This window comes from Mobula birostris, chromosome 15 (genome assembly GCF_030028105.1).
Source record: "Mobula birostris isolate sMobBir1 chromosome 15, sMobBir1.hap1, whole genome shotgun sequence".
Classification (NCBI taxonomy): domain Eukaryota; kingdom Metazoa; phylum Chordata; class Chondrichthyes; order Myliobatiformes; family Myliobatidae; genus Mobula; species Mobula birostris.
In genome coordinates this window covers 49,304,416-49,317,576 of record NC_092384.1, presented here as the reverse complement: position 1 = coordinate 49,317,576, position 13,161 = coordinate 49,304,416, and the positions used below count along the sequence as shown (strand labels likewise).

Here is a 13,161-nt window from a genome sequence, read left to right as displayed (position 1 = left end):
GTTAATGAAATGTAACAATATCGTAATTAATTATGGAGAACAAATATGCTTTTCCATGCTATTTTTCCGTGCAGTTGTTGCAAAACTTCTGAATACTTTCAGGCTATTGTGATTTTATTTGTAATTTCAAGTTCCTGGCACCCACGGTTTAATTATAGTCGGAGTTCCACCCTCTTTACTCCCGGAACTGTTTACTCGGCATCAACGTGTAGTAGGGACAGTGCACCTCGCGGTTTCCCCTTCCGGTTGTTTACAGTTCGTTTTGGCGAAGCATTTTTAGTGAAAGAAAATGTTAGTGATTTAAAGTTTTCACTCCAGAAGAGGATGAAACGGAACAAACGCGGGCGCTTCGTGTCTTCCGCCATGGCACAGAAGATGGAAAGGCTGTCGGAGGCTCAGCGGCAGCGATGGACCGGCGGCAGGCAGCGACGGGCTGAGGGAGAGGCGGAGCCAGCGGCCGCTGTCACGGTGCAAGCCGAGCCAGGTCAGTGTCAGACGTGCGGCCGACTCCCCGGGGCCCAGACCTTTCCGTCTCACGTACTGCTCCAGTGACAGCCTCATCATTCGCCTTCACAATCCGCGTCGACTTGAGTCCAATAATTACAAAACCTGTGGTAGTTTGGTTGCAGTGAAACCCCCGGACTATTCCGCCCATACTTCAATGCAGTTTTGTTGGAATCCCTGTTTTGCTCATGCAATGGTAAACTGACGGCCGCTTGTCCATCCGGGTCTATGTGCAAATTCGCGTGGCATTGTTTATAGGGTTTGATATCACTGGTGTGATAATATATATTCATACAGTATACCGGGCAGTTCTTGTACTACGTAGTATTACCTGGTAGTGATTAGTTCATGTATAATTAAGCCCCTGAAACAGACCGGCATTGCAGTTGCTAACCATGAGATAGCTAATGCTTTAAGCTGCTTATTCCCCACCAATATTCAAACATTTGTCCTTGCTCACTAATGCAGAGTTCCATCGCCAACAACAATAGTTGGGGTACTTGTCGGGCCCGCAGATGTCAGCAGCAAAATATTAAATGCTCTGAAAACTTCATTAAGTGTGATTTTGGCAAGTCCTGAAGCTGAGAAAGCTGCTATATGGATAAGGACCATGGAGCAATTCAAGAAACAAAACTGTCAATGTTCATCAATACTGTAAAGGTCTAGACAGGATAGAGTGAAAGGAATAGATGGGATACAGTTTCTCAAATATGTTCAGGAAAGTTTGTAGAAGTCCTAACCAGAAGTGTGCGATACTGGACCTGCTATTAGGGAATAAGACATGGAAAGGTGACGGAAGTTTGTGTAGGTGAATACTTTGCATCCAGTGATCATGAGCCGTTAGCTTCAAAATAAATATGCAAAAAGTTAGGTCTGGTCCATGGATTTTGATTCTAAATTGGAGAAAGGCCAATTTTGATGGTATCAGAAAGGAATTGGCAACTGTGGATTGGGACAATCTGTTTCTGGTGAAAGTGTACTTGGTAAATGGGAGGCCTTCAAAAATGAAATTTTGAGAGTACAAAACTTGTATATGTCTGTCAGAAAAAATAGGTTAAGGTAATAAGTGTGGGGAACCTTGGTCTTCAAGAGACGTTGAAGCACTGGTTTTTAAAAAAAAAAGGTGTATAGCAAGTATAGACAAGTAGGAACAAATGAGGTGCTTATGGAGTATAAGAGATATAAGGTTAGGTTAGATTATGAGGACACACAGTCCTCTTTTATTGTAATTTAGTGATGCATGCATTAAGAAATAATACAATTTGTTCCTCCAGAATGATATCACAGAAACACAAGACAAACTAAGACTTAGAAAAAATTTGACAAAAACCACATAATTATAACATATAGTTACAACAGTGCAAAGCAATACGACAACTTGATGAAGAACAGACCATGGGCACGTGAAAAAAGAAGTCTCAAAGTCTCTCGAAAGTCCCATCATCTCACGCAGACGGTTGAAGGGAGAAACACCCTTCCATGAGCTTCCAGCACCGCAAATTTGCCGATGCAGCATCCTGGAAGCACCCCGACCACAGTCCAACTCTGAGACCGTACGAAAACTTTGAGCCTCCGACCAACCCTCTGACACCGAGCACCATCTCTGCTGAGCGCTTCGACCCCAACCCCGGTGACAGGCAGTAGGCAAAGCCGAACACTTAAGAAAGAAATCACAGGGGCTTAAAGAAGGCATGAGGTTGCACTAGCAGACAAGGTGAAGGAGAATCCTAAGGGATTCTACAGATATGTTAAGAGCTAAAAGATAGCAAGGGACAGAATTGGTCCTCTGGAGGACCAGGATAGTAATCCGTGTGTGGAGCCAAAACAGGTGGGGGAGATCTTAAATGAATTCTTGCATCTGTATTTACTCAGGAGACGACCACAAAGTCTGTAGAAGTGAGGCAAAGCGGCATCAACTTCATTAACCCTGTACAGAAGATATTTGCTACTCTGAGGCAAATCAGGGTGGATAAATCTCCAGGGCCTGACAAGGTGTTCTTTCAGATCCTATGGGAGGAAATTGCTGGGGCCCTAGCAGAGATATTTAACTCATCCTTAGCAACAGGAGAAGTACAAAGTATTGCAGGATACGCAATTTTGTTTTGCTGTTTGAAAAAGGCTCTAAACATAAATTGGAAATTATAGGCTGGTGAGTCTGACATCAGTTGTGGAAAACTTGCTGGAAGGTATTCTAAGGGACCAGCTATATAAGTATTTGGATAGACATGGATTGATTAGAAATAGTCAGCATGGATTTGTGCATGGTAGGTAATGTCTATCAGTCTTATAGAGCTTTTCGAGGAAGTTACCAGTAAAGTTGATGTAGGTAAGGCAGTGGACTTTACATGCACTTTAGTAATGCATTTGACAAGGTTGCTGGTCAAGAAGATTTAGTCACTCAGCATTCAGGATGAGGTTGTAAATTGGATTAGATATTGGCTTTGTGGGAGAAGCAGAGAGTGGTAATAGAGGGTTGCCTTTCTGATTGGAGGCTTGTGACTAGTGGTGCGCCTCAGGGATCAGTGTTGGGTCCTTTGTTGTTTGTCATCTTTATCAGCGATGTGGATGATAACTCAATCAGCAAATTTGCAGTTGTCACCAAGATTTGGGTTGCAGTGTACGGTGAGGAAGGCTGACATGCTTCGCAGAGGGATCTGCACCTGCTGGAAAAATGGGCTGCAAAATGGCAGATGGAAATTACAGTGAACAGTAGAGCACTGACAAGTATGGTAGAACAAAGGGATTTGGGAAAACAGGTCCGTAATTCGTTAAAAGTGGCATTACAGGTAGGGTCATTAAGAAAGCTTTTGGTACCTCGGCCTTCATATATCAATGTATTGAGTTCAGGAGATGGGATGTTATGTTGAAGTTGTAAAAGACATTGGTGAGGCCTAATTTGGAATATTGTGTGCAGTTTTGGTTAGTTATCTATTGGAAAAATGTAAACAAGGTTGAAAGAGTACAGAGAAATTTTACAAGGGTGTTGCTGGGTTTGGAGGAACTAAGTTATAAGGAAAAATTGAATAGGTTAGAACTGTATTCTTTAGAATGTAGAAGATTGAGAGGAGATTTGATAGTGGTATACAAAATTATGAGGGGTATAGATAGGTTAAAAGCAAGCAGGCTTTTTCTGCTGAGGTTGGGTGGGACTACACTAGAAGTCATGGGTCAGGGTGAACGGTGAGAAGTTCAAAGGGAACATGAAGGGAAACGTCCTCACTCAGAGGGTCATGAAGGAGTTGCCAGCAGAAGTGGTGCATGAGAGCTTGATTTCAGCATTTGAGGGAGTATACATGGATAGTAGGGGTGTGGAAGGCTACGGTCCCAGTGCAGGAATAGGAAGTCTAAATGGTTTCAGCATGGACTAGATGGGCTGAAGGGCCTGTTTCTCTGCTGTACTTTTCGATGACTCTATGACTGTACTGACTGTGGTCTCCTGATAAGCAAGGTGAGGATCCAGTTCCAGATAGAAGTACGGAGGCCCGGGAATTGAAGGTTGTTGATTAGTGCTAAGGGGGTGATGGTGTTGAACACTGAATTGTAGTTGATAAACAGCAGCCTGATGTATGTTTTGCAGAATTCCCAACTGACAGAATGATTTATTTGGTACATGTGAACCTGTATTTCCTGGTTCTCATTTTGATAAGTGAAATGTGTTCCAAGGCAGCAGTACTTGTTCAAAATACTGTGTAATGCTTGCTGAACACTTATCCTCTGATGAAGAGACCCTATTATAGTAAGATACCAATTATTCCTTATTGACTTGTGCTGTCATTTTGCAGACACTTCTGGTAATTTTGTTGTTTCAGCGCTCTTAAGTATTTGGTTGAAGGGAAATATCTTAATTGGAAATGCATCTTATTGTGATTGTCATTGGACTACTTTATAAGGTTTTGTCCATTCCGTAATTCTGTGCAGCTGTTATCTTGCAGTAATATATGCAACTTTTGTAATTTGATGCAATAATAAAAAATAATTAAATAACATTGTAATTTTGCAGGCACCTCCAAGGGTTGCTTCAATTTACAGATGAGTTAAGATTTAGCAAATGGAATTTAACATGGAAAAATCTGAAACTGTCCATTTGGCGGGAAAGGAAGAGATTATAGGACCTTAAGACCATAAGATATAGGAGCAGAATTACACCATATGACCCATCAAGTCTGCTCCACCATTTCATCATGGCTGATCCAATTTTTGCCTCAGCCCCAATCAAGAATCTATCAGCCTCTGCCTTAAATATACATAAATACTTGGCCTCCACAGCTACCCGTGGCAAAGAATTCCACAGATTCACTACTCGCTGGCTAAAGAAATTCCTCCTCATCTCCGTTCTAAAAGAACACCATTCTATTTTGAGGCTGTATTCTCTGGTCTTAGACTCTCCGCCACAGGAACAACCTCTCCACTTCCACTCTATCAAGACCTTTCACCATTCAATGGATTTCAGTTAGGTCACCCCTCGTTCTTATAAATTATAGTGAATGCAAGCCCAGAGCCATCAAATGGTGTTCATATGACAAGCCCTTTAATCTTAGAATTAGTTTCATGAACCTCCTTTGAACCCTTGCAATTTCAGCACATCCTTTCAAAGATAGGAGCCCAAAACAGCTTACAATACTCCAAGTGAGGCCTCACCAGTGCTTTATAAAGTATCAACATTACATCTTTGCTTTTATATTCTAGTCCTCTTGAAGTGAGTTCTTACATTGCATTTGCCTTCCTCGCCACAGACTAAACCTGCAAATTAATCTTTAGGGGATCCTTCACAAGGACTCCCAAATCCCTTTGCCCTCAGATTTTTGTATTTTCGCTGCATTTAGAAAATAGTCAACCCTTTCATTTCTTTTACCCCAAGTTCATGACCATATACTTTCTGACACTGTATTCCATCTGCCACTTCTTTGCCCATTTTCCTAATCTAAATCCTTCTGTAGCCTCTGTATTTCCTCAAAACTACCTGCCACTCCACCTATCTTCATAGCGTCTGTAAACTTTGCAACAAAGCCATCAATTCCATCATCCAAAATCATTGGCATATAACGTAAAAAGAAGCGATCTGAACGTAAACCCCTGTGGAACACCAGTAGTCACCGGCAGCCAGCCCAGAAAAGGCTCCCTTTATTCCCACTCTTTGCCTCCTGTCAATCAGCTACGGCTTTATCCATGCTAGAGTCTTTCCTGTAATACCATGGGCTCATAGCTTGTTAAGCAGATTCGTGTGGCACTTTGTCAGAGGCCTTCTGGAAATCTAAGTACGCAACATCAACCGATTCGCCTTTGTTTATTCTGCTTGTTATTTCTTCAAAGAATTCCAACAGATTCTGCCAGGCAAGATTTTCCTTTGAGGAACCATGCTGACTGTGGCCTACTTTATCATGGGCCTTCAAATACCCCCAAACCACATCCCTAATAATCGACTCCAATATCTTCCCAACCACTGAATTCAGACTAACTGGCCTATAGTTTTCTTTCGTCTGCCTCCCTCCCTTCTTGAAGAATGGAGTGAGATTTTCAATTTTCAAATCTTCCAAACCATTACAGAATCTTGTGATTCTTAAGAGATAATTACTAATGCCTCCACAGTCTCTTCAGCCACCTCTTTCAGAACCCTGGGATGTACACAATCTGATCCAGGTGTCTTATCTACTTTCAGTTTCCCAAGAATCTTCTCTCTAGTTATGGTAACTTTACACACTTCATTTCAAATTCCTGCTTTTGGAATCCCACACCAATCTGATTTTCCCAATCTACCTACATATTGAAATCCCCCATGACTGTTATAACATTGCTCTTTTGGCATGCATTTTCTGTCTCCCATTGTAACTTGTAGACCACATTATAAATTATCTGTGATTGCAGAGGGAACTGGTTCTTCTAACAAACAAAGTTTAAAGTACATATCTTATCAAAGTATGTATACCATATAAAACCTTGAGATTTACCTTCTTGCAGACAGCCTCAAAACAAAGAAATGCAATGGAATCCACAAAAAGCAACACACAACAAAGATCAACGAACATATAATGTGTGAAAAAGAACATGTCATTAGTAAAAACCAGTAAAAAAAATGATCCATAGAACATGAACTGCAGAGTGCCTGAAATTAAGTCCACAGCTACAGAGTTAGTTCAGTGCTGGGACGATGAAGCCGGTCCAGGAGCACAATGGCTGTGGGGCAACAACTCCCAAACCTGAATGTGTGGGATCCAAAACATCTGCACCTCCTGCCCAATGGTAGTGGCAAGATGAGAGGGAGAACACAGGCACACGGAATGGGCTTAGATGGGGGATCTTGCCTGACATAGAGAAGTGAGCTAGTTTGTTTTCTGCTTTAATCTGGCCTGAAGTCCACTCCAGTGATGGAAGCTGTAGCAGTGGCCGTACTGGCATTCTGGAGAGTCAAGTTTGCCAAATCCTTCAGGAGATAATAAAATTTCTAGTTTATTTAGACAGTTCAAAAATACTTTTCTTAAAGGGAACACACATCAAAGTTGCTGGTGAACGCAGCAGGCCAGGCAGCATCTGTAGGAAGAGGTGCAGTCGACGTTTCAGGCCGAGACCCTTCGTCAGGACTAACTGAAGGAAGAGTGAGTAAGGGATTTGAAAGTTGGAGGGGGAGAGGGAGATCCAAAATGATAGGAGAAGACAGGAGGGGGAGGGATAGAGCCAAGAGCTGGACAGGTGATAGGCAAAAGGGGATACGAGAGGATCATGGGACAGGAGGTACGAGAAGAAAGACAAGGGGGGGGGACCCAGAGGATGGGCAAGAGGTATATTCAGAGGGAGAAAAAGGAGAGAGAGAAAGAATGTGTGCATAAAAATAAGTAACAGATGGGATACGAGGGAGAGGTGGGGCCTTAGCGGAAGTTAGAGAAGTCGATGTTCATGCCATCAGGTTGGAGGCTACCCAGACGGAATATAAGGTGTTGTTCCTCCAACCTGAGTGTGGCTTCATCTTTACAGTAGAGGAGGCCGTGGATAGACATGTCAGAATGGGAATGGGATGTGGAATTAAAATGTGTGGCCAGTGGGAGATCCTGCTTCCTCTGGCGGACAGAGCGTAGGTGTTCAGCAAAGCGGTCTCCCAGTCTGCGTCGGGTCTCGCCAATATATAAAAGGCCACATCGGGAGCACCGGACGCAGTATATCACCCCAGTCGACTCACAGGTGAAGTGTTGCCTCACCTGGAAGGACTGTTTGGGGCCCTGAATGATGGTAAGGGAGGAAGTGTAAGGGCATGTGTAGCACTTGTTTCGCTTACACGGATAAGTGCCAGGAGGGAGATCAGTGGGGAGGGATGTGGGGGGGACGAATGGACAAGGGAGTTGCGTAGGGAGCGATCCCTGCGGAATGCAGAGAGTGGGGGGAGGGAAAGATGTGCTTAGTGGTGGGATCCCATTGGAGGTGGCGGAAGTTACGGAGAATAATATGTTGGACCCAGAGGCTGGTGGGGTGGTAGGTGAGGACCAGGGGAACCCTATTCCTAGTGGGGTGGCGGGAGGATGGAGTGACAGCAGATGTACGTGAAGTGGGGGAGATGCGTTTAAGAGCAGAGTTCATAGTGGAGGAAGGGAAGCCCCTTTCTTTAAAAAAGGAAGACATCTCCCTCGTCCTAGAATGAAAAGCCTCATCCTGAGAGCAGATGCGGCGGAGACGGAGGAATTGCGAGAAGGGGATGGCGTTCTTGCAAGAGACAGGGTGAGAAGAGGAATAGTCCAGATAGCTGTGGGAGTCAGTAGGCTTATAGTAGACATCAGTGGATAAGCTGTCTCCAGAGATAGAGACAGAAAGATCTAGAAAGGGGAGGGAGGTGTCGGAAATGGACCAGGTAAACTTGAGGGCAGGGTGAAAATTGGAGGCAAAGTTAATAAAGTCAACGAGTTCTGCAAGCTGGAGACAGCTTATCCACTGATGTCTACTATAAGCCTACTGACTCTCACAGCTATCTGGACTATTCCTCTTCTCACCGTCTCTTGCAAAAACGCCATCCCCTTCTCGCAATTCCTCCGTCTCTGCCGCATCTGCTCTCAGGATGAGGCTTTTCATTCTAGGACGAGGGAAATGTCTTCCTTTTTTAAAGAAAGGGGCTTCCCTTCCTCCACTATCAACTCTGCTCTTAAACGCACCTCCCCCATTTCACGTACATCTGCTCTCACTCCATCCTCCCGCCACCCCACTAGGAATAGGATTCCCCTGGTCCTCACCTACCACCCCACCAGTCTCCGGGTCCAACATATTATTCTCCGTAACTTCCGCCACCTCTAACGGGATCCCACCACTAAGCACATCTTTCCCTCCCCCCACTCTCTGCATTCCGCAGGGATCGCTCCCTACGCAACTCCCTTGTCCATTTGTCCCCCCCATCCCTCCCCACTGATCTCCCTCCTGGCACTTAACCGTGTAAGCAGAACAAGTGTTACACATGCCCTTACACTTCCTCCCTTACCACCATTCAGGGCCCCAAACAGTCCTTCCAGGTGAGGCAACACTTCACCTGTGAGTCGACTGGGGTGATATACTGCGTCCGGTGCTCCCGATGTGGCCTTTTATATATTGGCGAGACCCGACGCAGACTGGGAGACCGCTTTGCTGAACATCTACGCTCTGTCCGCCAGAGAAAGCAGGATCTCCCAGTGGCCACACATTTTAATTCCACATCCCATTCCCATTCTGACATGTCCATCCACGGCCTCCTCTACTGTAAAGATGAAGCCACACTCAGGTTGGAGGAACAACACCTTATATTCCGTCTGGGTAGCCTCCAACCTGATGGCATGAACATCGACTTCTCTAACTTCCGCTAGGCCCCACCTCCCCCTCGTACCCCATCTGTTATTTTTATGCACACATTCTTTCTCTCACTCTCCTTTTTCTCCCTCTCTCCCTCTGAATATACCTCTCGCCCATCCTCTGGGTCCCTCCCCCCCCGTCTTTCTTCCTGGACCTCCTGTCCCATGATCCTCTCATATCCCTTTTGCCTATCACCCGTCCAGCTCTTGGCTCTATCCCTCCCCCTCCTGTCTTCTCCTATTATTTTGGATCTCCCCCTCCCCCTCTAACTTTCAAATCCCTTACTCACTCTTCCTTCAGTTAGTCCTGACGAAGGGTCTCGGCCTGAAACGTCAACTGCACCTCTTCCTAGAGATGCTGCCTGGCCTGCTGCGTTCACCAGCAACTTTGATGTGTGTTGCTTGAATTTCCAGCATCTACAGAATTCCTGTTGTTTTTTTTTCTTAAAGGGAAGTTGCAGATTGCAGTGATCGTAGTCCAGAAGATAATTTAGTAGAATAGCTTGTAGTTTTGTGAGCACAACGTTGCCGTATATCACCAGCGCCACCTTCACTCATTTATTTATTGACATACAGTGCAGAATAGGCCCTTCCAGCCCCTCGAGCCGTGCCACCCAGCAACCCCCCCTCATTTTTTTTTAATCCTAGCCTAATCATGGGATAATTTACAATGATCAATTAACTTACCAACTGTTAAATCTTTGGCCTGTGGGAGGAAGCCAGAGCACCAGGTGAAAACCCATGCAGTCATGGGGTCAATATACAAAATCCTTACAGGCAGTGGCGGGAATTGAACCCAGGTTGATGGGACTGTAAAGCATTGTGCTAACCATGCTGCCCCTGAGAAAGACTAGTAAGCAAGTAATTGAGGAAAGCTGATAAAATTGTGAGGGAATAGAAAAGTCGGTTGGCTCTGCTTGAATGTATATATTGGCAGTGATGAAACCATAAATACTGGTTACTTATTTAACAAAATATATATATTGGTTAGCAGTAGCAGTTTACTGGACATACCCAGAATGAATGGATTCTCTTATGAGGAATGATTAGGTTTCCATTTGCCAGAGTTCAAAAGATTGAGAGGGAATATTGCTTATGCACCTAAGATCCTTAGAGGTCTTAATATGGTGCATGTGGGGTGTTATTTTCCTCTTGTGGGAAAATCTAGAGCTCTGTGTCATTATTTAAAAATAAGAGGTCTTCATAGAAACATAGAAAATAGGTGCAGGAGCAGGCCATTCGGCCCTTCGAGCCTGCACCGCCATTCAGTATGAGCATGGCTGATCATCCAACTCAGGACCTTGTACCAGCCTTCCCCCCATATCCCCTGATCCCTTTAGCCACAAGGGCCATATCTAACTCTCTCTTAAATATAGCCAATGAACTGGCCTCAACTGAAGACGAGAGGGAAATGAAAATTTCTCTCAAGAACTCGTCTTTGAAGCTCTCTCCCTCAAAGGATTAAGGAAGCAGAGTCTTTAATTTTTTTTTATCATTGTGTAATATATATTTACTAAGTAAAGGGGTGGAAGATTGGGTTGTAGAATTGGGGTTGTGATCAGACCAGCCATGGTCCTTGAATGGTAGAGCAGTATTAGGTTTTGTGCCCTAAATCGCTTCCTAATTCAAATCTTTATCTTGTAGCTAAATCACAGTTGACTTGCTATTGCCTTGCCACCTATCCATTGAAAGTCTAGGCCATCAAAACTAGCTGTTGGATGTGGGACATTCTCATTCTGTGCCATTGAAACTATACAAGTGAACACAATAAATAAATGTTCTTATTGATCAACTCTAATTCTCACTGAAATTCATTTCTGATTTACAGAATTATCAGTTTACAGACTATTTTCAAGAATGGAGCCCTTGGGTATCCCAGGGACTGCTTGTATTTATCTTTATTTAATACAGTGTCAAAGCATTATCAAAAGTAGACCGGTCCAGATGAATGTTTCAACCCAAAATATTGGCTGAACATTTCCCGCCACATATACTGTTTGACCCACCAGGAGCTTGTTATTTTTGCTCTAGATTCCAGCATCTACATTTTCTTACGCCTTGAAATTTAAATGCAAGGTAGAATGAAGGGGGAAAATGGGGTGAAACCAGGCTGAAAAGGGTTTGGTCACAGAGTACTACAGCACAGAAACAGGCCCAGCCTGTGCGGAGCTATTAATCTGCTGAGTTCCATCGACCTGCACCTGGACCACGTCTCTCCATACCTGTTCCATTCAAATTTCTCTTAAATGTCAAAATCGAACTCATATCTGCTGGCAGCTCATTTCACACTCACACCACCCTCTGAATGAAGAAGTTCCCCCTCATGTTCCCCACAAACATTTCACCTTTTATCCTTAACCTAGGACTTCTAGTTGTAGTCTCACTCAACCTCAGTGGAAAAAGCCTGCTTGCATTTATCCTGTTGCATTTACCCTATCTATTTATCTATCTTCACCCCTTATTCTCCTACGCTGTAGGGAATAATGTCCTAATCTATTCAACCTCTGCCTAATACTCAGGTCCTGGCACCATCCTTGTGCATTATCTCTGTACTCTTTCAACCTTGTTGATATCTTTCCGGTAGGTTGCTGACCAGAACTGTTCACAATATTCCAAATTAGGCCTCACCACCGTCTCATACAACTTCAACATAACATTCCATTTCCTGTACTCTCATAAATCAATGTGCCAAAAGCTTTCTTTATGACCCTATCTACCTGTGATTTTGAATTTGAAGCATTCTTAGAAATATTTTTCTTTTAACATTTTTCCAATGATGCTATACCATTAAAAGTTGGAATGTCATATTGAATGGGTACCTTGAGTAAGATCCTTAGATCTACAGGTAGTTTTTATATACGAGTTGTCCCTTGAAGTTGCTCATACAGCTGCTTTCTGATTTTTTTTACATTTAATTCCTCCCTGCTGGAAGTTGCTGTCTAAACATGTAAACTTATCTTTAATACAGTGCTGTTAATTAAACTGCAAATTAGAGGTAAATACCAGGAAATAGTGTACATTTATTAAGACAATTATAAAGAGAAAATGTGACATGATAAATGTCACAGGAATTAGCAGTTTGAAGCTTGTGAAGTTGTTGAGCCATGTTTAAGGGAGTATGTTTCTTAAATAATGTATAGAGTACTGATTTTAATTTCACCCTAAAGGATACACAGCTTCTCCTTTTATTGTTAATGTGTACTAATTTCAGGGCTTAATTCAGATTATTCTTGTGCTGCCTTTGCTATATATTCTAGGGGGCTTTAAATGACTGAACATTCACCTTTTGAAGTTGGTTAACATTTTGTAGACTTTTATCTGTTGGTTGAGAATGCATTTGGAAAAACAGCATGAAATTGTTGGCTTACCAAAATTAATCAACGTTTTAAGATTTCCCTATACATGTATAGCTACATTGGGATTGAACAAATAATTAAATACAATTCCAAAAGTGTTCTCCTTCATTATGCTGAGGAAAGGTCTTCCATTAATTCTGTTTCTCTTCCCACAGATGCAGCCTGACTTACTAAGTATTTTCAGTGTTTTGAGTTTTTGTTTTAGCTAATCATTTAGTAGTTCCGTTCCCTTCAAAATTGTTTCCAGATTGTTTCCTGTGATGGCTATTCATTTTTCCATTTCTTTTTTAACTTCCTAAAAATATGATAGATTTTAATGGTTTTTAATATTTTTCCATCTTTGTGAATGGAGGGCACATGACCAAGCTTTCAAAGTCTGACACCTCAGTAACCTAGAGCAGCATGGTAGCGTAGCGGAGCGGTTAGTACATCACTGTACAACAGGCAGCTGTAAAATCGTGTTTCAGTTCCCACTACTGTATGTAAGGAGTTGGATCGTTCTCCCTCTG

The 13,161-nt window shown here is 43.2% G+C and overlaps 1 protein-coding gene across 2 annotated transcripts in view; it reads left to right on the top strand.

Moving 5' to 3' along the window:
* Window positions 1-219: 219 nt before the first annotated feature.
* Window positions 220-13,161, top strand: part of znf276 (zinc finger protein 276) — a 55,997-nt gene continuing 43,055 nt past the window's right edge. Inside the window, exon 1 of one of the 2 annotated variants that reach the window (XM_072279743.1) lies at window positions 220-484. In XM_072279743.1, the coding sequence (XP_072135844.1) occupies window positions 325-484 (160 nt within the window). In that variant the 5' untranslated portion in view covers window positions 220-324. The other variant, XM_072279744.1, reaches the window with a different exon arrangement.